Raw genomic sequence first — 27239 nt, forward strand, 5'->3', positions numbered from 1 at the left:
GGCAAAGCAGCACTTCTGCTTTGTTTTATTCATCAAAGTGGCCCCGGGCTTAGCTCGTACTCTGTGTAGGAGGGGACTAGACAAGGGCATAAATAATGAGAGGCACAGTTCACTGAGGGGTCTTCAAAGTACCATCTACCATATAAGGATTGTTAAAATGCTGGTCTAACATGATATTCGGAGAAGAATTACACTGATGGAGGGAGCTGTTTGGCAAGAACACTGTGTTAGAATACGACAAGTGTATATAACCCTAAAGTTTAAATATAACCACAAAACACGACACCAATCCTATATGTTCTTTGTGCTTCATGGTTGTGCTTCATGGAGTTCAAATGAATACTGTGGCATTATTTTCAGCCAAGTATATACAGCTCAAGGACACACTTCTGAATTTATAAGCTGCTAATTTAAATAAATGTATTAAATGTGATGGTGGGTGGTGAAGGGGTAAAGGTCAAACTCCAAAATAATTAAGTCAGTTATATGCTTTGTAGATTACCTGGTAACCTACATTTTAACCAAATGCCACCTGGGACTAAGTCTGAATAATAAAGACAATTTAAATAGGGAAGTGTGGTATGTTGGAGTACTTAGGATGTATCCATCCTAAATATGTTCAAAAGCTTCAAAAATGTATTGAAGGAGTAGAAATCTTATTTACTAAGGTTCTACTATGTGCTACAAACTGTGTATATTAATCACATTATTTCACTTAATCATCTCAAATGCCTTGTGGAATGGGATGATTATTATGAACTGTATACATTAATCACATTATTTCATTTAATCCTCTGAAATGCCTTGTGGAATGGGATGATTATTCCCATGTGAAGAAATACACTGAAAACTGCACAGCCACAGTCACACACTTAGAAAGTGAACAAGCAGAGAATCAAATCCAATCTGTCTGACCTCAGAGTCCATTCGCTCTTTCAATTACATCACACAATTTTTTGTGTCTTCAAGGGATGGTACTAAATTCTACTTTATTTCTGATCTCTATTTAAAAATAGTTTTTAAAGCACTTCAATTTTCTGTTTCCAGAGTCTTAATCATTACTATTTTGTGGAAGCAAACATTTACACAGTAGAAAGGTGACATTTTAAAAAAAACCATTCAGTTAATCTTTCTGAATTTAAATCATGTTCTTCCAATTGTCTGTAAATCTAAACCTGTGGTTTCTTACGGAAGAGAATACATGTCTAAATGCTACTACTTTGAAAATAAACGGGTCAGGAAAACAAATCTCACCTTAAATCTACACTTTATAATTGAACCACAGCAAAAGAAATCATACTTTTTTTTAGTGTGTTTGTTTCAATGTATAAGATAATGTCTTAATCATTCTAACAATTTTTAAGGTCCTTGTAAACCAATACCACTAAACACATATTTATCTCCCATAACACTTAAAACAGTTATCTATACATGGTAAGTATCGAGTGTTGGTTAAATGAATGAAAGGATCAGAAAAAAATCTGAAGCACCATAAATTACATTGAACATTTTATAAAAGTAAATTACCAACCAAGTATCAGTTATTTTCAATATTTGATGACATAAAATCATAGCAACCATAGGTATTGCAAAGATACATAGTATTCCCATTTAGGAATATGTATATACAGTAATGCGCAACTCCAATCTATTCATTGTTATAAGGAGGTGATAAATTTAGAACATTTGTTTTGAAAGAGATAAAGGCAGCCAGGAAAAGAGAGTAACAGGAGAGGGACCAAAATGAACTCTGAAGAGGATTCAATGTTAAAATAATGAGATGTATTCTATTATTTTCATTCATTGTAAAAAGGTATCCTTATGAAAATTAATATTGAAAAACAAGAGACCACCACACCTTAAATTTACATATCAAACAAGGCCAGAACATTTGTATAATTGCTAATAAAACATCTGATATTGAGAGAAAATACTGTAAAGGAAGATTAAAGACAATAAATCTAAGTTTGAAAACATAGGAATAAAAAATTCCAGAAAAGAAAACAATCTGGTTTAAGGATGTGGTTATACTTCATTGCAATTCAAAATAATTGTGGAATGTTATTCTTAATTGTAATGGGCAGGGGATACAAGAAGAATAAATTCTATCCATGCCCCTGTTTCTAAAGTGACCATCATTAAAAAATGTACACACTTCTATAAAAGTAGCATTTCAGAACAAATTATTACCAAAAAATGTTTTGCCTTTGCTTTTTAGGGAAGAAAACAACTGGAAATTTCTAGACTAGTCAAGTTCCACTTTGATTTGCATGTAAAATAAAAGCATAATGTAAAAATATAAATTACTTATAACTTTATTTCACTATTCAGAATTCTACAGGTTAGAAAAGCAAATGTCTGTGGAAAATAATATTAACCATTCACATATTACCTAATTAGATAATTATCCAGTCACTGTATAGAATTTACAAAGTATTTCAAAGATACAGTCATTGTCTAATCCCACGCATCATATTAAAAAGGAATGCTGAAGTCTAAAAGCCCCCACAGATATCTAGGCAAATCCTCCACCTATTAGTTAATGTATAAGGAACAATTCTTTTCTAAAAGCATTACAAAATTGACATTTCCATGGGCCTTTTAATTTACAAACCAGGAATCTTAGTAAAACCAGAGAAGGCAAGGACTCAGGCAAGCATTGATATAGTCATTTAGAAACTCTGTAAAAAGGAATTTGATTCTACACTGTGTTCTAAAATGCAAATTCAAGAAATAAAACTTTATATACCTGACTAAACTAAGTGTAAAGTGCCTTTATCCTCTTAGTACTCGATCTGACTTCCTAATTCTAGATAAAGACGTGGAGATGGCTTGAAAAAATATTAAATATAAAAATCAGACCTGTAATTTAACAGAGAGATTTGCTTACACATTTTCTTGACATCAAAAGTGAGAACACAAAAGATAATGTCATAACTAAGGAACCTTATCCCAATCTCCATAAGCATCCAGAGTATTTACTGCTTTGTGGCTTTACTGCAACTGACACATTTAATAAGAACTGCTCTATGCCATGAATAAGGACAATATTTAAATATAAAAAATATTCAATTTTAATTATGAAATTTTATTTGCATTTTGCATACCAATGTACAATTTTAAGTGACTTTTGTTATATGCATAAATAGCACTAAAATCTAATAAATGCTTAAGTTTAATTTTTCTAATTTGAGATAACTGATAATCTAAAAAATAAGAGTACATTTAGAAAAATTATTGCATTATTTATATGCAATATGAATCCTTCAGTAGAATAATATTTAAGACATGTTTAAAAATGTTCTATACATTAAAATATGTCATCCTTCATAGTATAATTACTCAAAATAAATTAATAAAATAGTACTAGCAATAATATATAACAGAAAACATAAAATCCCCTATTCACATATTTCTGCGTTAATTATCTAAATGGCAAAGAGTACAGGTGATTTTTTTTTCACTCAGAGGATAAAACTGTTTATCAGGGAACATATACCTTAAGCTCCTGCTACATACAAAGTGCTTGGCTTAGTCTGATGCAAAATACAACAGAAAGCTAATAGATTAGTAGAAGAAAAAGTCATGTATGAATAGCTATAACTCAAGAACTCTGTGGTAAATGCCACAGAGTAATGCAGAAAATGAGCCATAGGAATTTGGATGAAAAATACATTGGATGCAGCTAAAAGGAATGAAGGAAGTGTAACCTCCCTTGAGAAGAAGGAAAAATAAAGGAGTTCTATATATTTGTGTAGGGGGTGAGGCAGGGAGAAGTAATTTGTTAATTATTAGTGTTCACACTCCTTAACTAGTATGATTTTCTGAGCTACAAATGGGACTGCCAAGGTATAAGGGTAAAGATGGGAGAATGAGGCTGGGCTGGCAATCAACTCTTGCCGTAGTAATCGCACATAAATTGTGGAAAATTAAAATGGCTATGGAAAACTGAAGTATGCTGAGTCCTAAAAAGGGCTCTATCTGAAGATATAGCTGCACTTACCATTGATAAAAAGGCCCTTTTCTGTACGGTGTTAAAAGTCACTTTATCTACCGAGAGGATGCAAACTAAATCTGGAGCTTTAAAGTAACTCAAGAATGTTAAAATCCTCAAAGCAACCTCACAACTGAAGGAAAAAGGAGGAATTACTTAAAAAAATCTCCAAAAAGCTACCAGGAGCACTGAGTAAACCATTGCGAGTTTAGAGCTTGATATATACATAATTTGACCTTACATAAAATAGAATTCTCTCCACATTATCCAGGGAAACCAAACACTCATCAGGCTGCATGAAATAATGTGCAAGCCATCTACAGTAACAAATAGCATATATTCTGAGGGGTACAATTACATGGGTTTCATCAGAACGGGAAAAAGTGTGAAGCAGTAAAGGAAAACTGAATAATTTTGATATAAAAAATTATAACTTGGAAAAACAATTTTTAAAGGCAAAATAGTTTATTATTTCTAAGGGGCACCGGTCATCCTGATATTTTTCATAGCATAGTTTCAATATAAATAATTGCAAACAAATTCATTAAATATTAGTATGATTAAGGTGACTTCCCTCAGTATGTGCAGCGTAACTTTTAAAATACTTTAGATTTTTAAAATATAAAAGCAATCTTTTAACCATTAAAAAATGAACTGCCATTTTAAAAAAGACGTTCTAGTACAAAGTACTTTGTTTTTCAATATCTATTAGGTAAATAAATCACTGTTCAACTTTTCAGTCAATTACCAAAGGCTATAAAGGATTGTATTTCGGTCTATATTCAGCAAGAATATGAAGCAGATAATAAGATGCCAGCTGTACATTTTATATACTACCTTACATTTATGACAACTGCATATTAATATTTCTCTCTGCTTTGGTATATTTTCTTTCAATATATCATGATAAAAACTTAGCCAATAAAAAATAATACACAAAAAAGTAGGGCTATCACATAAATCTAAAAAAAAATCACTAACAACGTTTTCTCAGCTTTAAATGGAAAAAGTGTTGGTATCTAGTAAACAAATCTTCCTCTGCCAAATAAGAAATCAAAAATGCATATATCCTAACCAAGATGGGTAAGCAGGAGATGAACAGGTATTTCCAATTTCCATCATCATACACAGAAAATAATATACGTTGTTATAATTCTAATCACTGACAAAGCTGCAGTTTCATTTAACAAACAACTTTCAATGTCTGACATTTAGAGAGAAAAGGCTTAAGATCCATGCTTCACCAGCTCTATGAATATGTCACAACTGCCAATAACAGATACAGCAGCATTTCATTTTACAGTGAAAAGATGCCAGTAAAAATACAGCTACATATGCGTACATATATATGCCAACTTCGAATGTTTTAACTGTAAAGCAAAAATAAATTACTGAAGGGGACTGTTTTATTTTAAATAGCTTACCTTTCGTCCATCACTTGCATGGCAATTCACATTTAGAGGAGTCAGTAAAGCCATTAGTTTTTCTTCATTACCACTCCTACGAAAAGGTATAAGTCAATTCTTTTAAAATTATAGAGCTTCTTATGAATATTTATAGATATTTTTCACAAGAAAGTGGAAAATAATATGGGTTTGCTTCGATTTCTTTTATATGGTTCTGAATGAATCTCTTTTGCCATATTCAATTCAATTAATATATTCCTAAGTAATTCCTGTTAATCATCATATAGTTGTACAGCTTAGAAAACGTGGCTTTCTACATTTTTATTTGTTTTCTTCATCTGCATAAAGTCACCTTCCTAATTACAAACTTTATTCCGATAAGTGATCTAAAACACAGGAGTTAAAAATTCATACAAAATGTTGTAAAAAGCTAATCAATTAAATTATAAATGAGCAAGAACAAAAGAAAATGGATGAGAATTTTAACATTTACTTTATGCCTCTCCTTCAAGCTTTTGAAAACTAGAAAAATTTTTAAAGTAAAATGAAGGTGTAGGTATTTAAATACTCCGAGAATATCATTGGAAAAGCTGGGCAACTACGGTTTGCAGGTACCTTAAGATTTGTTCCAAATAAAATTAACCTTATAATCATCACCATACTGAAAGACTACCTCATTTCATAGACTAATTACGTAAAATAAAGTACACAAAAATTCAGTTTAAGGTCTTATCTGCATTACTGCATAAAATCCAAGCAAGACAATAACATGTTATAATTTGTATAGTCCTCCACCTGCCCTCCCCCTTTTCTCCCTTAAATGCATTATACTCACTTAAAATGAATGGAATCACTTACCTAGCAGCTTCTAGGAGTTCGTCTTTCTTGTATTCACCTAGATGATTGCAAAATATCATGCTGTTAGCATTTGGCAGAAGACAGATTAAGAAATGCAGTAGGCAGCAAATAGAGAATTAAATAGAGAAGAACAGAAAAAGATAGTCCACACCCCGCTGGGTGATGGAGCCGTGACGTTAGCCAGCTTGTGAAGGCAGCATCACCAGTGCCTTGGAGACGGGCAGCAAATTGACGCAGCTTCTTGTCCAATCCTCAGATGAAATAGCTTCCTTCAGACAACCAATGAATGCTAAATCTCGTGTCCAGAAACACATTCCCTCTGATAACAGCATGCCAGCTGAAGACAATGTCCCCTCCCCCCCCCCGTTTCTATTCAGCCTGTCACAGTATACTTGTGAAGCATAATACAGTCTGAGACAAAAGCAAAATAATGTGGCTCTTTAAAGGTATGAATTACTTGTCTTCAAAAAATTCAATTTTATTTGTGAAGATATGGAGAGTTAAAAAAAAAAACATTAATCACGACTGCTGAGCTTATAGCGACAGGAAAAAAAAAATCAGAACCCTGAAGCCTTTGCCTCGATTAGGGTAGGTCTGTAGACTAGCAATACGTGAACAACGTACCAAACGCTATGAACCTCTCGGAGGCAGCGCTCCAAAACCCAAAACAGTGAATACATTCTTAAATGACAATCATATTCTAACGTGCTATAGCCTTTACACTTTATACAAATTCAATACCAAATTTTAACAAACAACAAATCTTAAAAATATTTTTAAAAAGAAGGCTAGGGTTTCTGGGACAGAGCAGATATCCAACTATCGAGATGTGAATCATTTTTCTTCATTCTATTTTTTTAATATAGCACAGACTGAAAAGAGGTATATAATTTAAGACCTTCAATACAAACTTAGGGTAGTCAAGATCTAACAAACTAGATTCTTTTGAAAGCTTAATTGAAGAACAAGAAATTTTAACACCAAGGTATTTGTTCATTCAAAGATAAAAGAATAGCCAGGACTATGATTCAGCTAGAATACACCAACTCAGTTTTGCTATATCATTAAAGAAATAATTATATTTTAATGCTATTAAGAAATTAGCTTAGCAAGAAATAAGCTTAAATTATTTTTAAAAATCTTACTCGTAGATATAGGCTTCTTTGCATTCTGTTTCTGTTTTGTTACACAATGCAGAATATTGATGCAAATACTATAAAGGCACCTCAGGACCACCAACACATGTTTAAGTTCTATAAGCTATTTGTCTTGTTTCTCAAAAATTACATTAAAATCTGAACACTCTAACAAGTTATTTTCAAATAAAGAAAAAGTTTCTAAATATCTATTCTTCCCTAAGGAAGTTCTGTACACCAAGAAAGTCACAGGTTCAACAATATACATAGGTAAGTTAGAATGCATGATTTGTGATCATAAAGAGATCTTTCTAATTTCCCATATATTATATTCCAGATTCCTTAATTGACTGACAGTTTAAGATTTATATTATTACATCCCTTTCCAATAAAGTTCCTGACTTCCCAAAGCCAAAAACCTATCTTTATCAAACATTTTAGTTGGCAACATGGCAGTTAGTGAGCCAATTTAAAAAACTTGTTTGAGGAAAACAGCATAACCCACATCCTCAAATACCTTAACTATTAAGAGCAAAGTCAGCCAAATTATGGACTCATCTATAAAAGTTATTCTGTCAGTCAATGAACATTTATTTGAAAGGCCTATATGCCAGATTCAAACCCAAAACATACACTATCATCTCTGAACTCAAGGAATATTAGTCTATGAAATGAGGTAGACGAGTAAACAAATGATTGCAGTAGAGTATAAAAACAATCTTCTGAAATGCTATAAAAAGCTTAAAGGCTAGTCTAAATGGGATTACTAAAAGGCAGGTGATTGCAGTTCAAAGAAGGCTTCCTGTGATGGAAGAGGGGAAACTTGGGCAGAGTTTTGAAGGAAAAACAGGCGATCCCCAGGTGAAGAAGGGTGGGGCAGAAGGAAGCAACCAAAGTGAAAGAAATGACAAGGGAAACCTAAAACTAAGGACACTTGGAGGGGCATGGTTAAGAATAAGGCAGAGAAGAATGAGATCATGAATGGCCCTCTGAGAAATCTGACATTATTTGGAAAACAATGAGCAAATACCGAAATATTAAACAGGAGAGTACAAAATGTATTTGAAAATCTGTAAGTCTTGAGATTACGTAAACTATTTCCATACTCTACTTGACCGAACTTCTGTTGGGAAGGAAAGTGGCCCAAAGTGAAGAGGATGTGGGTAGAATGGGACAATGAATTCTGACATAGTTTATATTTTGGAGTAAATGCAAATTCCTGAATGTACAGTAAAAAACAAACAAACAAACAAACACACGTTAAAATTGGGAACTGAAAATAGCTACTACTGAAATTTAAGTCATAGTGAAACATGTCTCCAATAAGCTAGGTCATAAAACTGCAATGTATTTAGGATTTTCAAAGTTCAAATCAGTTTACCTACATAAACATCTCATCAAGTATAGCTTATTGATGTTTTCTCCAAAAGGCACATTTTTGCAAAAATGTTATTCCCTCCTGGATAAGCTGATAATAAAACAAAGCTTTCAAAAGGAAAAATTTGAGTATATCCAACAGAGTCAGACAGAGGTGTACAAATGGCTTTCTACTGGTACTGTTAGAGATCCCAGTACTTTAATCAGCTCTTCTGCAATACATTCCAACATCCACTATCTGGTGCCCAAGGACCACAATCCATACACAGCTGAAGCTATTTTTCAAATGCTACATTGCAGCTACAACTAACATAATGAATTTAAAGGTCCTTACATACTCTGACAACAAATCTGAACTACTTACTTAACAGCCAAACCTCAAGTTCTGTTTCATTTTAGCTGAGAATCTGAAAATATTCTGGCTGAGACTATGATGCTCTACGGAGCATTTATATTCTTTAATAACATTCAGATAAAGGCTAGCAATAGATCAGCCAGAAAGGAAACTAGGCAATTATAGTCAAGATAATAGCAGGCAGGAATGGAGAAAATGGATGGCTTAAAATATTTTCCTTTGATTAGAATAAAATAAGTGGGATAAAAAAAAGCAAGCCAAAAGTTTACTTCCAAAAGTCTGAACTGTTGTTATTAGTGAACTAATGAAGGATACATGTAAAGATAAACACACACACAGTATACACACAGCAGGGTCTATTAAGTTAAGTGTTCAAGAGGTATGTCATCAGAAAGAAGGTTAAAAATAAAACTCCCCATTGGCCCTGGCTGGTGTGGCTCAGTGGACTGAGTGCCAACCTGTGAGCCACAGGGTTGCTGGTTTGATTCCCAGCCAGGGCACACGCCTGGGTTGCGGACCAGGTCCCTGGTAACAGGCACATGAGAGGCAACCACACATTGATGTTTCTCTCCTCTCTTTCTCCCTCCCTCCTCCTCTCTCTAAAAATAAATAAATAAAATCTTTAAAACAAAACAAAACTCCCCTTTGTATTTCTCTGAGGTAGTCAGGAGACAAATTACTTTTTGAGTAAATATGAAGAGCACCTCTAGCAATAAATAGAAGTCTTGATTATTGACTTATCTCAATTTTAACATATTGAGGAGCTTTTGCCCCTTTCTTTAGCAACTGACAGGACCTGAGTAGATTGAATTTTGTACAAATGAGTTCATTTGGTATTATTGAGGTAGAAGAGCATGGAATTATGATCATGAAATCACAAATTCTTAAAGCAGTAAGGAATTAAAAAGAATTATGACCTTTCTTTTTCTCTACTTTGAAGCCATGCATAATACACGCTTATCAGTAACATCTTGTTATATGCCATGAGGGGGGTGTAATCTGAAAGTCACCTTTCTCCTGTCACCTCGCCTTCAATTTCAGAATCGCTCTCCTGAGGGACCATCTGCAACAGATTCATTTACAGATAATGAAACTGACACTAGGCAGTTAAGTGAATTGTCTAAGGTTTCATAACTATTATTCACTATTTGTTAGGCCCTGAACGAGGCTAATATTTGAGCACAAACTAAACAAATGTGAGCTTTCAAAGAAGCAAAGTAAACAAAAGAGTAACACAAAAATAACAGCAGAACAATTTTAAAAATAATGACAATAACTATAAACAGATTAAGCATATTTACACAATATAAGCCAAATATTACCATCAAAACTATTTTAAAGCACTGGCGCTTTCATATGAGCTTGTAAACATGGGCGAAGGAAAAAAAGGTAATTTTAGTTTAATATTTTGGACCAAGGGAATAGGAATGAAGAAAATCTACTCTAGATCTATTCAAATGATCGATGCGTTTTGCATTTCCCATAGCATGCTTTAATTCCTCATGCTTTAGATATCTCAAGGGAAGGGCTATACATAGACTTCAATCAAGAACCGGACTCAGAGATATGGAGAACATTTCGACAGTTGCCAGATGGGAGGAGGGTTGGTGGGATGGGTGCAAAAGATGAGGGGATTAAGAAGTACAAATTGGTTGTTACAGAACAGTCATGGGAATGTAAGGTACAGCACAGGGAATATAGTCAATAATATTGTTATAACTATGTACGGTGTCGGATACAAGATTTATCGGGGTGATCACTTTGTAAGTTATATATTTATATGTGTAATCACTGGGTTGTACACCTAAAACTAATATAATATTGTATATCAACTGTAATTGAAAATTAAAAAAAATTTTTAAATAAAGAGCCGCAGTTACCAGGTATAAGGACCTTATGTTGCCAATTACTAAGTAGTTACCATGAGTTGAAAATTTTCATATATTTTTTTCATCAACGTACCAGCAACTATAAGAGATGACTGATTCTTATAACTAAACTGAGAACCTATGTGTGGAATAAAATATTAATTTAGGTGTTTTCACTAACAGTTTGAAAATTCAGAACCAGCTATGTAGTTATGGAAGGAATTTCACTAAAACACCAGGAGAAAATCTAATCTCAAGAAGTTAAAAGTTACATCTACCAAGAGCAACTGCAGACTAACTGATTATCTACTATATGGAAACAATGACTCCAAGAATTTTTATTTTTTTCTCTCTGAAATCTCTCATAAATATTTTCCAGACAGTTACCAGAGTTCTCAATGCTTTGTTTCCCCTACTTCTGAATACAATTACTCTTTCCACTCCTTTTGGTACTTGCTTCAAAGTCCACAGCATTAGTTAAGTCTAGAATTATGATCTATTAAACACGCCACGGCCATTCTAAACATGGAATAATCTGGGGCTTTCAAATTTTAGGCTTGAACAGAGTATCTTCCTGGTGGAGACCCTTTCCTTCTTTTGCTGCCTACAACTTTCACCTTTTAATTAGCTAATATAATATTAAACATAACTTATGCTATAATACAATATCTCCATACCCTTTCAAGTGCATTGTCCAATACAGTATCCACTACTCTCACATGGCTACTTACTTTTAAGTGAATTACAAAAACATATTAAAAAATGAAAATTCTGTGCCTCAATTGTACTAGTCATATTTCAGGTTTTTCAACTGGCACATGTGGCCAGTGCCTACCACACTGGAGACAGAGAGAATGTTACAACAGTTGAAACTTTTTGGGGACCATGTTACTCTAGAGTGTTTTTAATGACAATCTAAGAAGTAATCTTTTACTCTAATAAAATACTTTCCATATTATTCTTACATTTAAAATTGTTCTTGCCAGAAGTCTCTAAACATTTTTTCTCTCTACTAAATATCACACAACTTCTTCATCAGCATGAAATACAGGGGAAAACACTGAGCTGCATGATACAAGATTTGGAGGGTGTTCTAACTCTACCATCGATTTCCTTGTGTGACTTCAGGAGAGTCACTTTAGTTTCCAGGAAGCCTTCATTTTATTGTCACTTGGAAAAGTGAGAGTGAAGGGTTCAATGATCTCTGAAGTTTGAGCTCTAAAATTCTCATCTTGTATTTGATTCTCTAATACTGCTCAGATCTTTTTCTAAGATAATTTTAATATTGTTCTAAGTACACTTTAAGGAAAAAATAAAATCTTGGGGGAAAATATCTCTACTAAACTGTTATAAAAAGTAGTACTTGGAATTGTAGAGTAGGTATAAAGCAATTTTACCCAACCTGCACTATTGTCTATTTTGTTGTAAATTAAAAGAAGAAAAAGTTCACCTAAATATAGAGCTAGACATAATCCGAGAAGATTATTACTTAAGAAGAATTTTCCAATTCATTAGAAAAAAGGAGATCTGTCTCACTCCCTGTGGGGCAGCTAAAAATCATTTTTCAAAGAAAAAGATCCCCAAGGATAACTATATTATCCTGTGTCACAATATTTAAGTGATAAAAATTATAAAAACCTAAACTTATGTCCTAAAACATTTCAAAAATATAACATTCAAACATAACAAAGACTCTGAAAAAGAATATAATGTAATCAATAGATAATATGATTGTTAGTAACTAGTTTCTTGGAATGCAATACTACTACTTCGCTTAGCCCCAGCAACATCTAAGATACACATCCCATTTACAGATACTTATCAGGGTTTTAAATAATTTATGCCAGTTTCTGACATTCTGTCAATTATATTTGAAAGTAAGACTTTCTGCTGAAATTTATTTTTTTGTTAAAATCTAAGTATTAAAATTTGGAACATAAATATAAATACATACTGGTAAAAAAAGTTGTATTACAAGATATATACATTCTCTGAAGTTGGATATTAAAAGTTAAGAGAGAAGTCCCTATAGGATGTTGTTAACCAATGAGATTCTGCAAAGTTTGTCTGGTTATGGACATTTTGCCAACAGAAATGAAGAAAAACAAAAAAGAAAAAGTTGACTATTGAGAAATATGAAAGTGCTGCTGCAAGCTCAGAGCTAGAAATCCCAACTGTGCCTCTTGGGGGGGCAATTCAACTCACTTGCACACCTTTCTGTTCTTCATTTCTCACTTGTTCTCTTTCTTTTATATATTTTTTAAACAGGAAAAACGTACATATTTGATTTCTTCATTCCAGAAACTATTTAGTATATAGTACCTGTAATCTCAGAGATGTGAGAATATATGAACAAAGTATATTTTGATTCATAGGAACTATACAATTATCTGAAAAGAAAATTACTTTCCTGAAGTCCTGGCTCTTAAATCAGTATGCTTGGCTTCTCGATGCATCAGCCTACTGAGGGCCTGGAGTTAATGACACCTTAACACCTTTTTGGAGACTGTCAGACTTCTGCTTCTTATATCAAATATAAGGAATGAAGGAAACAAAGGCTAACACAGAAGTACAAGTGACTATTTTTGAATGATGTAAGGACTGCCTTATCTACATTGTGATAACTGTGTATGATTGCATTTTATTCTTTGAATATTTTGTCCTTGGTTTACAAAGTCTCTGAAAGGTGTAGTAACTTTGCAGTTTTGGTCTTCTTGAGAAGCACCAATTATGAGTTAGTTCTTCAGTTGCAAATGCTTAACATTTTTTTTTTCTTATATCTTCCCAAAAGTGTCACTCAATCTTTTATTCAGGATTAGAGTTAATTGACTTCAGTGAAGTCTGATTAATGGTATTACCCTAGGCATATAATCTTTTTCATTCAAACTCTCATTCTTTCCTTAAAATGACATTCATTTAGTTCTCCTTTGAATACCATCATTTATTTATTCATTTAACAAATATATTTTCACTATCTCCAATATATCAAGCATAATATAGCTACTGCTACTTTATCATGTGCTGAATCTTGAACCAGTAGGAGAAAAAGTGATATACTAAGGGCTTGCACACCAGGAATGGCACACGCCCACAGAAGATCTTAGGCATCTGGCAGGCCTTTTGTTCATGGAACTGTATCGGTTATGTAAACATTATCTGTCAGGTGGGTCAAGGAAAAATGGCTGAGGACCACTTTTAGAAGATAATGGAGCTAAGTGCTATGTCCTTCTTCAGATATTTACCATTGAGACTGACAGATAGACTGAGACACTGTGTATTTTTCTGTAAAGAAAAGATTTACATCAGGGAAATGATAGTTCCTAACCTTTTTTGGATAATGAATCCCCTCTTAAGGAGCTAATGAGAGCAGCCTTAGGCTATTCCAAGAAAGAAAATACTTTGAACATTAGAACATAAACTTAGTGTTTTGTCTGTAGTTTTAGAATTCTTACAGACGTTTCGGAGTCCATGAACTTACCCCGAGTTAAGAACCTCTGTTTTTTTTTTTCTTTTTAAAGAACCTCTGACTTATACTTATTAATTCTAAATATAGTCTTAGAACAGGCTTGACAAGATAAACTTGGCTTGATATCCTTATTTTACACATGATTCAGTTAAAACCCAGAATGGGTAAATAACTTGCCTAAAATTTTAAAATTATGTAGTGGCACAGCTCGAACAGAAATATATGCCCTTTTTTTTCCATTGGAATGATATGGAGGGATTTAATAAAGCAAATCACATATATAACATTGGCCATATACTTTCAGGCATGATTTTAACATGGCAATGGAATGGAGGCTGGATAATTATCAACATGAACAAATAAGTTCATTTTCAGGAAAAAAATGCATGATATATTTGGGGGACAGTGACTGATGTCAAACTTATAGTCTATGTTGGGAACTGGAATGGGGAACATTAAATAATAATTTAAAAAAAAATATGCCCTATATTTTAAAGGATCTTGACTATTAGATTGTAGAGTTGAACATTATTTTGCAAGGCAGAGGAATAGGGAGCCTTTATTTTTTTATTTTATTTTATTTTATTTTTGAGCAAGGTAGTAAGCGAATTAAGGCTGAACTTGACCTGGTGACCCAGCGGACTAAGACCTAGAAACTGGGCTGCGGGTGGGAGGGTGGCAGGGGGAAAAGGCACACGAAGTGGGCCTGGTAAGAAGGGAAAGAACGTCCAACAGAGAGGAGGCATTTAATGGGTCAAAATGCAGCGGAGCTTGTAATTTGATGTGTTAGCTCTATGCGTGACCAGGGATATCATGTTACACAGCTATAAACTAATGGTAAAATTTAAAATATTTACATCTCGATCTTAGATTAATACTTTGCCCAATAATCTTTCTGAACATAATCAAGGCAGCAACATTTGTTGATTCAGCTTGTACTTACTGGATATACCACCACAGGTTCAGACTTGATACGCTGAGAAATGCCCAATCAGTTAAAATAAGCTATTTAAATAATATAGCCAGTTTATTTACTTATTAATTTTGAACAGTCTTTGATTCTAGTACAGCTAGCTTCAGAAGAGACACTGAGTGTTCACAGTTCAGCTACAAGGCATATTAATCTCACTCAATGCCCCTCAATAAATTTTTTACTGTAAGTTCACAACTATGATGCCATGTCAAGAATTAGGAATACTGTATCTAAAAGATTATAAAGAGAGCTATTGAGATAGGATGTCTGGAAAGCCAGTTTGTGCCTTTTCTGAGCTTATTAGTTTTTAAAAATTCCAATACAGTTGAACATTCACTTTATTTACTTACCTATTTTTTTATTATAAAGTTGATACCATGGGCTATTTATTGTACTATCACATGATGGTATTGGTTTTAACTTTCTTGATATTTTTAATTACTTTCCTTATTTTGTCCAGTTGAGAAAAAGATATGTGAGGATATTTACTCAGAAAAATATCAAGGAAATATTTTAAAGTTGAGAGAATGAAGAGCACATATTTGCATATTAAAAAAATTATTTTGTAGTATTTTGCTGTTTCAAGTCTGTCTAAATATTAAGTTGGAACTGATGAAGAGGAGAAATAGAAGTTCAATATCAGATAATCTTGAAATTATCTTGCTGAGAAGCCTTCCCTTATGTAGGGAGGGCATGAAGCCACATGTCAACTGTACATTTTAACTTTCTTATTTGAAATACATTTAACCCACCCTTCAGTATCAGTTTTACTGTCTAGTTCCTTCTTATTTTAAATACCTAGCAAAACAGGCCAGCAACATTTCCATCAGGAACATATATAAGACAAGCTAATATTTATAATAATTAAATTTGAGTCAATACTCTTGTCTTTTTTGTGTGCCTAGTTATTATTTCTTAGAGGGCAAAAATTAGATCTATAAGGTTTTCAGTGCTTGATTATTATTTTTTGGTGGATTCAGAACTCTCTTGTCCCTCATTTTTTTTTTTTTTTTTTTTGAAAAGCTGCTTGCATTACCCTGAAATATACATCCCTTCATGCATACAGCCTGGCCATGATGTTCAGACCCTGATGATAACATCAGCTTTTCCAGGGTTAGGTTTTAGTTTTGCATTATTCATAACTTTATTGCATAATCTGCCTGTGAGAAATGTTTGCCGCCATTTTTAAACAGAGATGACCAAAGACAGAGACTGCAGGTGCTACGTACAAGTGTCTTGAATAAAGAGGTAAATTTGTGTACTGGTTTAAAAAAAATGAATTCTTTCTGAAATAATGATATTAATATAAATACAATACTTCACATCAAATATTAAGAAACATAGCGAAAGGAAAAAATGTATTTTTGAGTATTTTGTTATATTTACTCTTTGATAGACTTATTTTCCTCCCATGAATTTATCAACTACTGTCATATAAAAATTACCACTTGGCTTTACTAAGAAACCACCACTATAAAAATGAACTTTCTTGGAACACTCAATGACTAAATCACCCTGAATAGCCAAGTTTTCAATATAACTGCTAATTTACTTTAATTCCTCTGCTCTTGATGGAATTTCTTTCTGAAATATATTACACATTTCTATGCATTCAAATATAGATTATTCCAAACATAATTTCACCTTATTTGACAAATGAGGGTCTATTACTGTAAACCGCCATGAGGTTGTGAAGTAACACAGCCATGCTCTCTGGGCCTGTGAAGATGTGCAGGGACAGTTATACCTGTGTAAAATGGCTATGGAATGCCACGCATTTTATTGTTTTTTAATGTAAAATTCATTTTTATCTTTTCCTGTGTGTTAACCTCTTTGTGCATTTCCTTTTAATTTACAGTATCTAAAATGTCCAGTAGAAATATAATGCAAGGCACGTATTTAATCAATTTTAAATTTTCTAGTAACCATTTTAAAAAGGCAAAGAAACAGAAGTCACTAGTTTTAATAATACACTTTATTCAACCCAATTTATCTAAAATGTTATTTCCAATGTGGCACTGGGGCTGTCTCACAAGTTCAACTGCCACCTGTCGCTAGGGGCTCCTGCACTAGAGAACAGTGCACATCTAAAATTACCACGTGCTGAAAGGTTACAAAACTTAGCAAACACTGTCACTAAAGAGCACATTCTCTCTGCATGATGTAAGAAGGGCACGCCAACGTACAAGGAACTTCTGAGATCCAGAACATGACTTCCGACCAGTTGTTTGGTAGAAGTGGAGTGATGAGTGGGAGAGAGGAGAAAAGGGAAGGGAGGGCATGAAGGGAGAAGCTGGAGCGAAGGACAGCAATCAAGGAAAGGTAGGAACGAGGTCAGGAAGGGGAAAAATCGAATAATAAAGTTTATGAGGTGGACACCAAGAAGGCTTGAGGCTCAAAGGTGAGTAAAACGTAAGAAGTACTGAGCATTAATGACCAGAATAATGCAAAATGAGGCTTTCTTAGTAGGTAATCAAGGGAAAGAAACATGCAATAATGATGAGCATTCACAGGTATCACAGACTGAAGAATCCTTGCACCATGCTACAGTATCCAGAGAAAAAAGACCAGGGGCAGTTACTGATGACTCAGAGAGGCAGCGCAAGCTTTCTATCAGGCTACTCAAACGCACACGCCAGGGAGTGACTGAGAGTGTGCTTAGAAAATATGTCAAGCACACCACTAATCACTTTTATGGAACCTTGTAGAGATGAACAACTTCACCAGGAGAAATATAGACCATGTCTAGTGACTCTTAAGTCCTAGGCACGGGACCAAAAAACTTGGCAAATTCATCATTTTTCTTGCTGACTAACTTAAAAGAAATGGAAATTTGAAGAAAAGGAACAGCTAGCTAGCCATGAAAGAACAAAATCTGGTCTTGAGGAACCTGAGCTTAGGATACAAAATGATGGCCACTGATGATGAGCACTAAAAGAACACAAATAATGAGGATTAAATATAATGTCCTGTTACTAGAATTAAAAAAAAAAAAAGAAAAGAAAAGGTCACCTGGCCCTGGCCGGTGTCGTTCAGTTGGTCAGAGCACTGTCCTGTAACCCAGAAGGTCACAGGTTTGATTTCTGGTCAGGGCATGTGCCTGGGTTGCGGGTTTGGTTGCCGGTCAGGGCACACAGGAGAGGCAACCTATCAATGTCTCTCTCTCACATTGACGCTTCTCTTCATCTGTCTCTCTCCACCTTTCACTCTCTAAAATCAATAAGCATGTTCTTGGGTGAGGATTAAAAAAAAAGGCAACTGTTTAAATATATAAATCAAGACTAAAAATTCATTTAAGACTAGCCCAGACAAAACTACCTTGAAGCTGGTTTGACAGCAAGCTCAGTGAATCACTGTGACAAATTTACAAAAAAGTAAATGGAAACTTATGTTGTATCAGCAGAATTTTTTAAAAAAAATGGGAGTGAGGAGGTTATTTAGTCTACAGTAGGAAAGACTGAGGTGGCAGAGGTGATTACAGTTATGGGAAGAATTCTAACTGCTACTACCAGTATTTCAGAGGAAGCCCTCAAAAAGAAAAGTGCTTAGTCACCCATATACAATGTAGTTCCAAAAAGAAGTTACTGTATTTGGCTTAACAAATGGGGGAAATATTTCTAACCATTTAAGTTAGTCCACAAAGGACTGATTATGGCAGATGGCTCATGAGGCTACAGCATAGAAATGCCACGTTGGAATATGGTATCGAATCCTTGAAGGGCAGTGGATTTGATTAGGTAACCTCTAAATCGAAGGACCTTTCCAGATCCATGATTATATGTGTAACTTTCATGATACAGTAGTATACTTGTTAATTATAATAAATTTGGACTTAAATTACACATGCATGCATTCTTTACTATTTTTCATTAGATCCAACCACTGGTCTGTAAACTTAGTTCACATATATAATTATATACAAAATGCTCTGATTTGACAGGCACTTTCCTTGAATGAACTCATTCAATTCTCAAATAATGCTTCTGTTCTATTATTACCTCCATTGTACAGATGAGAAAACTGAACAATAGAAGGTCACACAGTCAATGTATGAGGTTACTTATGTTATTGTAACAAATTACTAGAAACTTAATGGTTTAAAATGTAATTTTACTCTCTTACAATTCTGGAGGTCAGAAGTTTAAAATGGATCTTTGGGGCTGCATTTCTTCTGGAGGAACGAGCCCATTCTCTTGCTTTTTCTTGCTTCTAGAGGATGCCTGCGTTCCTTGGCTTATGGCCCCTGCAGCATGATGATCTCTGCTTCCCCATCACATCTCTTTCTCTGTCTGACCCTCCTTCCTCTTTTCCATAAGGACCCTGGTGATTTTACGGGGCCTACCCAGGTAACTTAAAATAACCTCCCATCTCAAGATCCTTAATCACATCAGCAAAGTTTCTTTTACCCCCGAAGGTGACATTCACAGGTTCTGGGGATTAGTACGTATATGGATATCTCTGAGGACCCATTATTGTGCCTATCACAGCTTAGTGTATGGCAGATGGGAGGATTTTTAACCACACTGAATGTTGCCTCTCAAATACTGTTCCTCTATAAGTGGAAAATAGACGGACTATACTCTCTAAGGTATTCACTAGAAGCTGCTAGGAATAAAGAATTTTCTTCAATGGGGCATGTGAAATTTAACACCTAGGATCACAGACTGTAAAGCAACAAATAGAATTCTACCTGGTATGACTTGCTTTTGGAGACTAAGCTGTTTAAAAAAATTTACGGTGAACATGTAAAGAAGGCAGCTACTCTACTTTTTGGTTAAGTTAGTGATAATATAAAAAACATTATCAGGAAAAACATATTTGTGTATTCTGAAAGAAAAATTCCAGTGAAATTCTGGGGACCCACATTCATACCTCCTTTTCAATTGCAAAGGAATTAAAATTTAATTAAAAAAATTTTTTTACATAAGGAACATTCCATTTTTAGCTATTAGTACAAAGTTAGAACTAGGGGAAAATATAAATGTAAGTAAAAAAGCACAGTAGACACGTTATTTTTGTCTGCCCAAATACCTGCGGAGCGCTCCTTCCGGGAAGCGCTCTCCCTTGGTTTGGGGATCGGCCCCTCCTTTACTCCGACTGTGTGATTTTGGTGGAGTTCTCAGCCACGGGGTCCTGCTCCACCCTTGGCCAATCATCATGCTCCAGCCACAGACTAGCGACTGATCCAGGTACTGATAAATGACCCACGCAACTCGGGAGTTCATCCTTCAGACTTTTCACTAGACAACTGGGGAAGAGCCCTCTTTCTACATGAGAAAACTAGTAAAATCTATAGTGTTGTATCCCCAGAGCTGCCAATAGCCATGCTCTCAGACACATGAAGAGCTTAAGAAAACAAAAACACACAGTCAGAAAATGGAGACAGGAGAGGCTGAGGTCACTGGGCAGTGGAGGTGGGAAGGAACAGAGAAGACAGAGAAAGAACAGGAAGAATGCTGGAGGGAGAAGGTGTAAGGGGGAGGGGGAGGGCGCAGAGAAGACGGCAGAGAAGACGGCAGAGAAGTGCCCAGAAAGCGGCACAAGGCAGTGGGTGGGTTGGAGAAGCAGTGACAGCCTGATACTGCCGTTTGGGTCCCTGAATCCAGCAGACCCCGATGCCCCATGTATCTTTGCCTTTATATGGTTAGTGCCCTTCACCAACAAACTTCTTATTTTTGTCAGCTTAGCAATAATAATTGGATTCACAAGCGTTATAATGTGCTTTGTTATGTTCCATTTAACTTCCTCCCGTTTCACCTTTAAAAATACTATCAAATTCAAAACAATCTTTAGCAGCTGAAGCCTCCAACCTACTTTTTAAATAAAAAACATGGCATTAGGTAGATTCTAAGTAATTTAACACTAATATGATTTAATTCAAGTTCATCTGCTTCATATTGTTTTTTTAAAAATGTTCACATTTATTTTTATGTAAATCACAAGGCCCTTTAAAATGCACATTACATAAGCAGTACCTCACTCAGAAATAATTTGACCCCAGAACAAAGTCTTTTGGCAAAAATATTTGACTCTGGGATTTTCACAGTAATCTTTGATATTAGATAAGATGGGTTAATAATAATAATAAAAGACTGAACAGACATAATAAAAAGAGAAGCTAAAAAGTTCTAATTTAGGATGGTGTATTATAACTGTTTTTAATATTGTTCTTCTTGTAACTTTATGACTTTTATTGAAAAGAGACAATAGGTCCCAAATGGAGTCACGTGTGCTAAACCCACATCATCAAACCAAGACTTAATACCTAACCTACTTGTAGTTTTTGGGTATTCCTCTCTAAGGAATGTGACATTTAACCAGCTGATCTGCAATTACCTGGTTGGCACTAAGGTGGTAATCTGCCCAATAAACCCCTTCTATGACCCACAGAAAGATGCCCTTGCCTGAAACAACCCGCTTTTTGCTAGAAACTTCCTTTTCCTGCCCATTTCAGCTTATAAAAGCCTTTCATTTTGTACAGCTCTTGGGAGCTCCTTTCCATATGCTAAACGGGATGAGGCTCAACAGATGAACTGTTAAATAAAGACAATTTGATCCTCAAATGTACTCAGTTCAATTTTGTGTTTCAATGCTACTGTCAAAAAGATGGGTGCACGCACACGTTCCCGGGGGAGATGGCCTGGGCCTGGCTTGGGGATCACTGCTAAGTCATAACAAGGAGCATCATCTTTTGCGCCAGGCATTTTGAAGGAATCCTGGGTCTGCTCCTATCCAGCCACGGAGTTTGAGCAAATCCTTTAACCTCCCTCTGAGCTTCATGTTCCTCATTGTAAAATAAGAAAGATAATGCTTATCTTATGGGTTGCTCTGAGCATAAGGGATAATATAAATAGAAAAGCCAATAATGCTTGACTCATAGTAAACCTCCAACGCAAGATAATAACGATGGTGGTAATAATAATGCTTTTCAAATTTTAAAGCATCTGATTTTTCTAACAATTGTTTATTATTTCTCCCTATAAACAACCAAGGAAATGGAACTTCTTTTTCATTAACTTCAGTGAAAGAATTTTAATTAAAAAAAACAACAAACATTTTAAGAATCCAAGAAAACAGATTTCTCCATTATAATAATAATATTATAAACCTTTATAATAAAGCTTTATAATAAAATAGCTTTTATATAATTAAAATGGGGGAGGGGGCATTTGATCTTACCGTGCTAAAAATTTTGCTCAGTCTTTAGAATGTTATAATCACAAGAAAAATAGAAATGGATGTATACATTAATAAAATAGTGGAAAAAATAGAGGTTTAAATAACTTCCAAAAAAATTAAAAACTATTCAGAGGAAGGTAATTAGAAAAATCATGCAGATGAACTTTCCCTTCTCCTCTCTACCAAAAGAGAGAGAAATTTATTGAGATTGATGGAACCTTACAAGGGGCAAATCTCTCTGTCCTCATTAGAGGAAAAACCTCATTTAAAAGGAAAGATACATGTATTGGTAGTAAGTTCCTTTCACACAGATATTTGATATTTCTTAATATACTAATTGGTGACCTTCTGACTTCTAGCAGCTTCAAGTATATCCATGTGTCAGTAATGATAAGCCATAATGGAAAATATGAATTGTTACTATATTTCATGTATTTCTGTTGGTTAATTTTTAACTTTAGATTTCAAAATGTACCAACCCTGCAATGTAGCAATCCTTATGAAACCTGACTAAAGGTTAATATGCAAATAAGTAGTCATTATTTTAAAGCATGCACTTTGAGATAAACTAAAAACAAAATTAATCTCAGACGAGTACTATGTTAAATACTGAGGAAGTGTAAGTCAGCGCTACTGACAATGACTGTTTCCAACAGGACATGGACAAGGCCACAGAAGACAAGCTTCCTCTATAAGGCCATGCCACAGCTATAAAAGTGACCCACAGTCCTTTCTTCTGAGTTAACTGTTACTGTCTTAATAATGCCATGACCAGCCGGATTTCAGGGTCAGGTCTGCTAGTCACTGATTACCCAGGCCTCTGGCTGGGTGGGTGCAAACACCTTTAGTAAACCAGCCGGAGTAAATACTAAATGAAGCACAAATAACTATGATTTGCAGACTGGAGATATCTTGCTTTTTCATTAGCAAGATATTAATCAACACCTTAGAAAACTAAAGAAAGGGCACTTTTGGAACTCAAGTTAAATAAGTTACTGCCTACTAACATCTTCAGGAAAAGATTCCAAGATTATACAAGCTTTAACGTTAAAAGCAAACAAACAAACAAACGAACAATCACCTAGCAAACCAGTGCATGCACACAGGCAAGCACACTTTTATCCTCGTTCTAGACAGTAATCTTCTATATTCACGGCATTAATCACCTGATGCCTCCTGATGGATGCAGAAGAAAGTGCTATCTATTTGGCAGAATGATACTATTGTTGAGAACAAGCTAGAGAAAAATTGTGTATTTTTTCCTTTTGTTTAGTTTGTTCATTTCATTTATTTTGTGTCAAGCTTTCAGATTATGACCCAGAAGCAACTGGAGAGTGAAATTGAATAATATCATGTAAAGCATTATTCTTTTAACACTGTTGAGCAAAAAAAAAATTACGGAAAAACAAAATATTCTAAATGGAAAAATACACAAAAATGTTAGACCGGAAATACTAAGCCTCAAATGTAAATAGAGAACAAACCAGGAGCAATAAATGCTGAGTTCTTGGCTTTACTAATTTCTACAGGGAATCAATTGCTCCTTCTTCTGTGCTCTGTAACTTTCTATATTGTAAGAGAAATCATTTGGGGTCTGTTCTTCCTTGCCCAACTTGAGCTTCTAGAAGTCAGGGATCATATTTTATACTCATTCTTACATCTCCATTTTAATTTTTTTAAAAAAGGAACACTTTTTTCACTTCCCCATCCTGGAGTTGCATATATATCTTAAAAAGAATGTCTTATCTAGAGAAAAGCTCCACTGCAACAATGGAGGAGTGTATTGCATTTAGGTTTAGAATTGAAAATGAAAATACCACAAGGATACATAAGAAATTCCTGAAAAAACCAATAGGATAGTACTAGAATATAGATTTAGAAAACAGCATTATTAGTAAATCAGGATAAATAAACACAAAACTTGATGTGGCAATTTGAAATTGCTGAAAACGGTATACTTTTAATTCAGTCAAAAATTATAAACAGCATCTGTCTGGAAAGTATCCAGCCATGCGATATGAAAAATAAAGGTATTTCTTGAAGAAGATACAAAGAAACATTGTACATAGGACAATGGCAACACAGTCCCCTTCAACGTAGGCACCTTGGGACCTCACACAGTTCTCCAATTGCCACCAGCTGTTCTGCTGTATTTTTCTGAATCTCATCAATTGTCCAAAATCTTTTCCCTTTGAAAGGTCATTTCAGTTTTGGGAAAAGCCAGAAGTCAAAGGGCACCAAATTTGGGCTATGCTGGGGCTGAATCACCTGGGTGATTTGCTGTTTCACCGAATGATGCATGAATGGATGTGCTGTCATGATGAAGCTGCCAATTACCACCATTTACCCATAGCTGTGGCCTTCTGAACCACCCCAATAGTTTTATGGAGGAATGCTCAAGGTTCGCAAAATTTGATGCAAGACGCATTGCTCTACTGTCATTTTGAATGCGATGGACATAGTACACATGCTTGCTCAATGGCATCTACTGCCACCACTGACGAGTACAGTGAAGTCATCATTGTTCACGCATGTCCATTCCGGTCTACTCTCCTTGGCTGCCAAGTTACATCAATGTTGCACAAATCATTCTTGTTATATTAACAATGGTTGGACTTTTCCCAGACAGATTATAGTGTGTATGTGTACATATATACATATTCACGCATGTGCATTCTAGTCTACTCTCCTTGGCTGCCAGGTTACATCAACTTTGTGCAAATCACTCTTGTTATATTAACAATAGTTGGACTTTCCCCAGACAGATTACATACACACACACACACACACACGTATGTGTACATATATATACATATGAAAATATGTACATATACATATACTTTCCAGTACAAAGTCTGGCTTGCTGTATAGCTTGTTAGCTTTTTAGAACCTATCTAATTGAATTACTGTGGGAAGAAAAAAAAATTTAATAGCAATCAATAAACTAATCAAGCATATAGCCATTTATGTCATGCAAAGAGCTTGTACTTTCCTCTTCAGGAGAACACTGGACTAATTAAAGTGGTGAGCTTTTATAAGAATGAATAAACTACATTTTAGGTACATAGCACATTTTATTTACCCATTCTTCTCTCAGTGGACACGAGTTGCTTCCACCTTTTGGCTCTTGCTAATATCCTACTATCAATATGATTGTACAAATATCTCTTAAGAGTTTCTGCTTTCAATTCTTTCGAATATATATTCAGAAGTGGAATTGCTGGACCACAATATTTCTATTTTTATTTTTGAGAAATCTCCATACTGTTTTCCATAGTAGCCACACCATGTTACATGTCCACCAATAGTGTATGAGAGTTGCAATTTTTCCACATCCTCACCAATATGTTATTTTGTTTAATTTTAATAGTCATCCTAATGTGTGTGATGTGGTATCACCCCAAAATTCTATTTCTTTTCAAGACTATGTCTAATGAGTAAATTTTTAATAAAAACTGACTTTCCAAGAGTCTATAAGTGATTTCAAAATATGGGTAAAATGTAAACCTATTTGAATAATTTCTCGTATTATTTTAATAAAACAGATTTTGGGTTTTACTTGATCTGTGTTTTTCTTTCACTAACTTAAAATTTATATAAAGATAGATAAAATATTCATCTTACTATTATGGGAGCACAGTATAATCAGCTACTTTATGACAATAGGGTATAAAGAAGTATACTACTTATATACTTTTAGTCAGGTTGCTATTATGATAGGTCATCCAAATAAGGTAAAATAGTGAATTTTCTATGTTTCAATTTGAGTTTCCATGAATTTTTATTTATTTAATAGTATTTTCTTTGCCGGTGTAAACCAAAATTCATATGCTAGAAAGAGTTAACACATTTTTACTAACAGTACTATTAGTTCGTTTTAAGTAGAGAATTAAAACATCTCCAGAAAAGACCTGATGAGAAATTAAGAGCTAAAAAATGATGGAAGAAAATGGTGCTCAATATTTTACACTAATTAAACTGAGTCTTATTTCAAGGATAATATTAAAAGACATTTTATACATACAAGAACAGTCTGACAAATTACACCTAGAGAGTTCATGGCTGGTCATGTTTATGAAAGATGACATTATTCTGGCCCATCTGCCACACCTCAGATTATTTGCTGCCAGCTCAAAAAGTTAACAAAGCATTCAACTCCTAAATGTTGGAAAAATAATATATCTTAAAAGTATCTACAAGGAAAGTGTCAATGCCTTCCAGCCAAAGACCACCAAAAACACACCTGTAGTTGAACAAGTTGAGTTTGTTACTAGTTAGAATGAGGGGAACACATGTCATGGGGACCAGTGGGGCAACTGAGTAAGAGGGTATCAGAAAGAACCTGTGATAACATCTGAGATTTGCTGGGAGGCCCTAAGGGAGCAGAGGTTTATTCGGATTGGACACTGTTAGAAAATGGGGGCAATTCTATGACTGGGAAGAAAAAAAAAAGCAGCTGTCTCTCATGATAGGCAGATGATGATGTGTGACATTTTGTGACTTCACAATGCCCTTCTTTTTGTCTGTGGCCTAGCTGTCACAACAGTTCCCATATATAAGGCACTACTTCCTTTCTCAAAAAGAACATTCAATCGATAATGGAAAAATTATTCCTGAGTACAAATTA

At 34.5% G+C, this 27239-nt stretch overlaps 1 protein-coding gene across 1 annotated transcript in view; it reads right to left on the bottom strand.

Annotated features, from left to right (window-relative positions):
- TNKS (tankyrase) overlaps window positions 1-27239 on the bottom strand; it is a 170283-nt gene that overhangs the window by 79374 nt on the left and 63670 nt on the right. Inside the window, exons 4-5 of the mRNA XM_054566083.1 lie at window positions 6259-6295; window positions 5419-5494 (exon numbers count right to left, since the gene is read on the bottom strand). Of these exons, the coding sequence (XP_054422058.1) occupies window positions 5419-5494; window positions 6259-6295 (113 nt within the window). The remainder of the gene's footprint in view (window positions 1-5418; window positions 5495-6258; window positions 6296-27239) is intronic.

Source organism: Pteronotus mesoamericanus, unplaced genomic scaffold (assembly GCF_021234165.1).
Source record: "Pteronotus mesoamericanus isolate MK-2021 breed Mesoamerican mustached bat unplaced genomic scaffold, CSHL_Meso_final contig_169, whole genome shotgun sequence".
Lineage (NCBI taxonomy): Eukaryota > Metazoa > Chordata > Mammalia > Chiroptera > Mormoopidae > Pteronotus > Pteronotus mesoamericanus.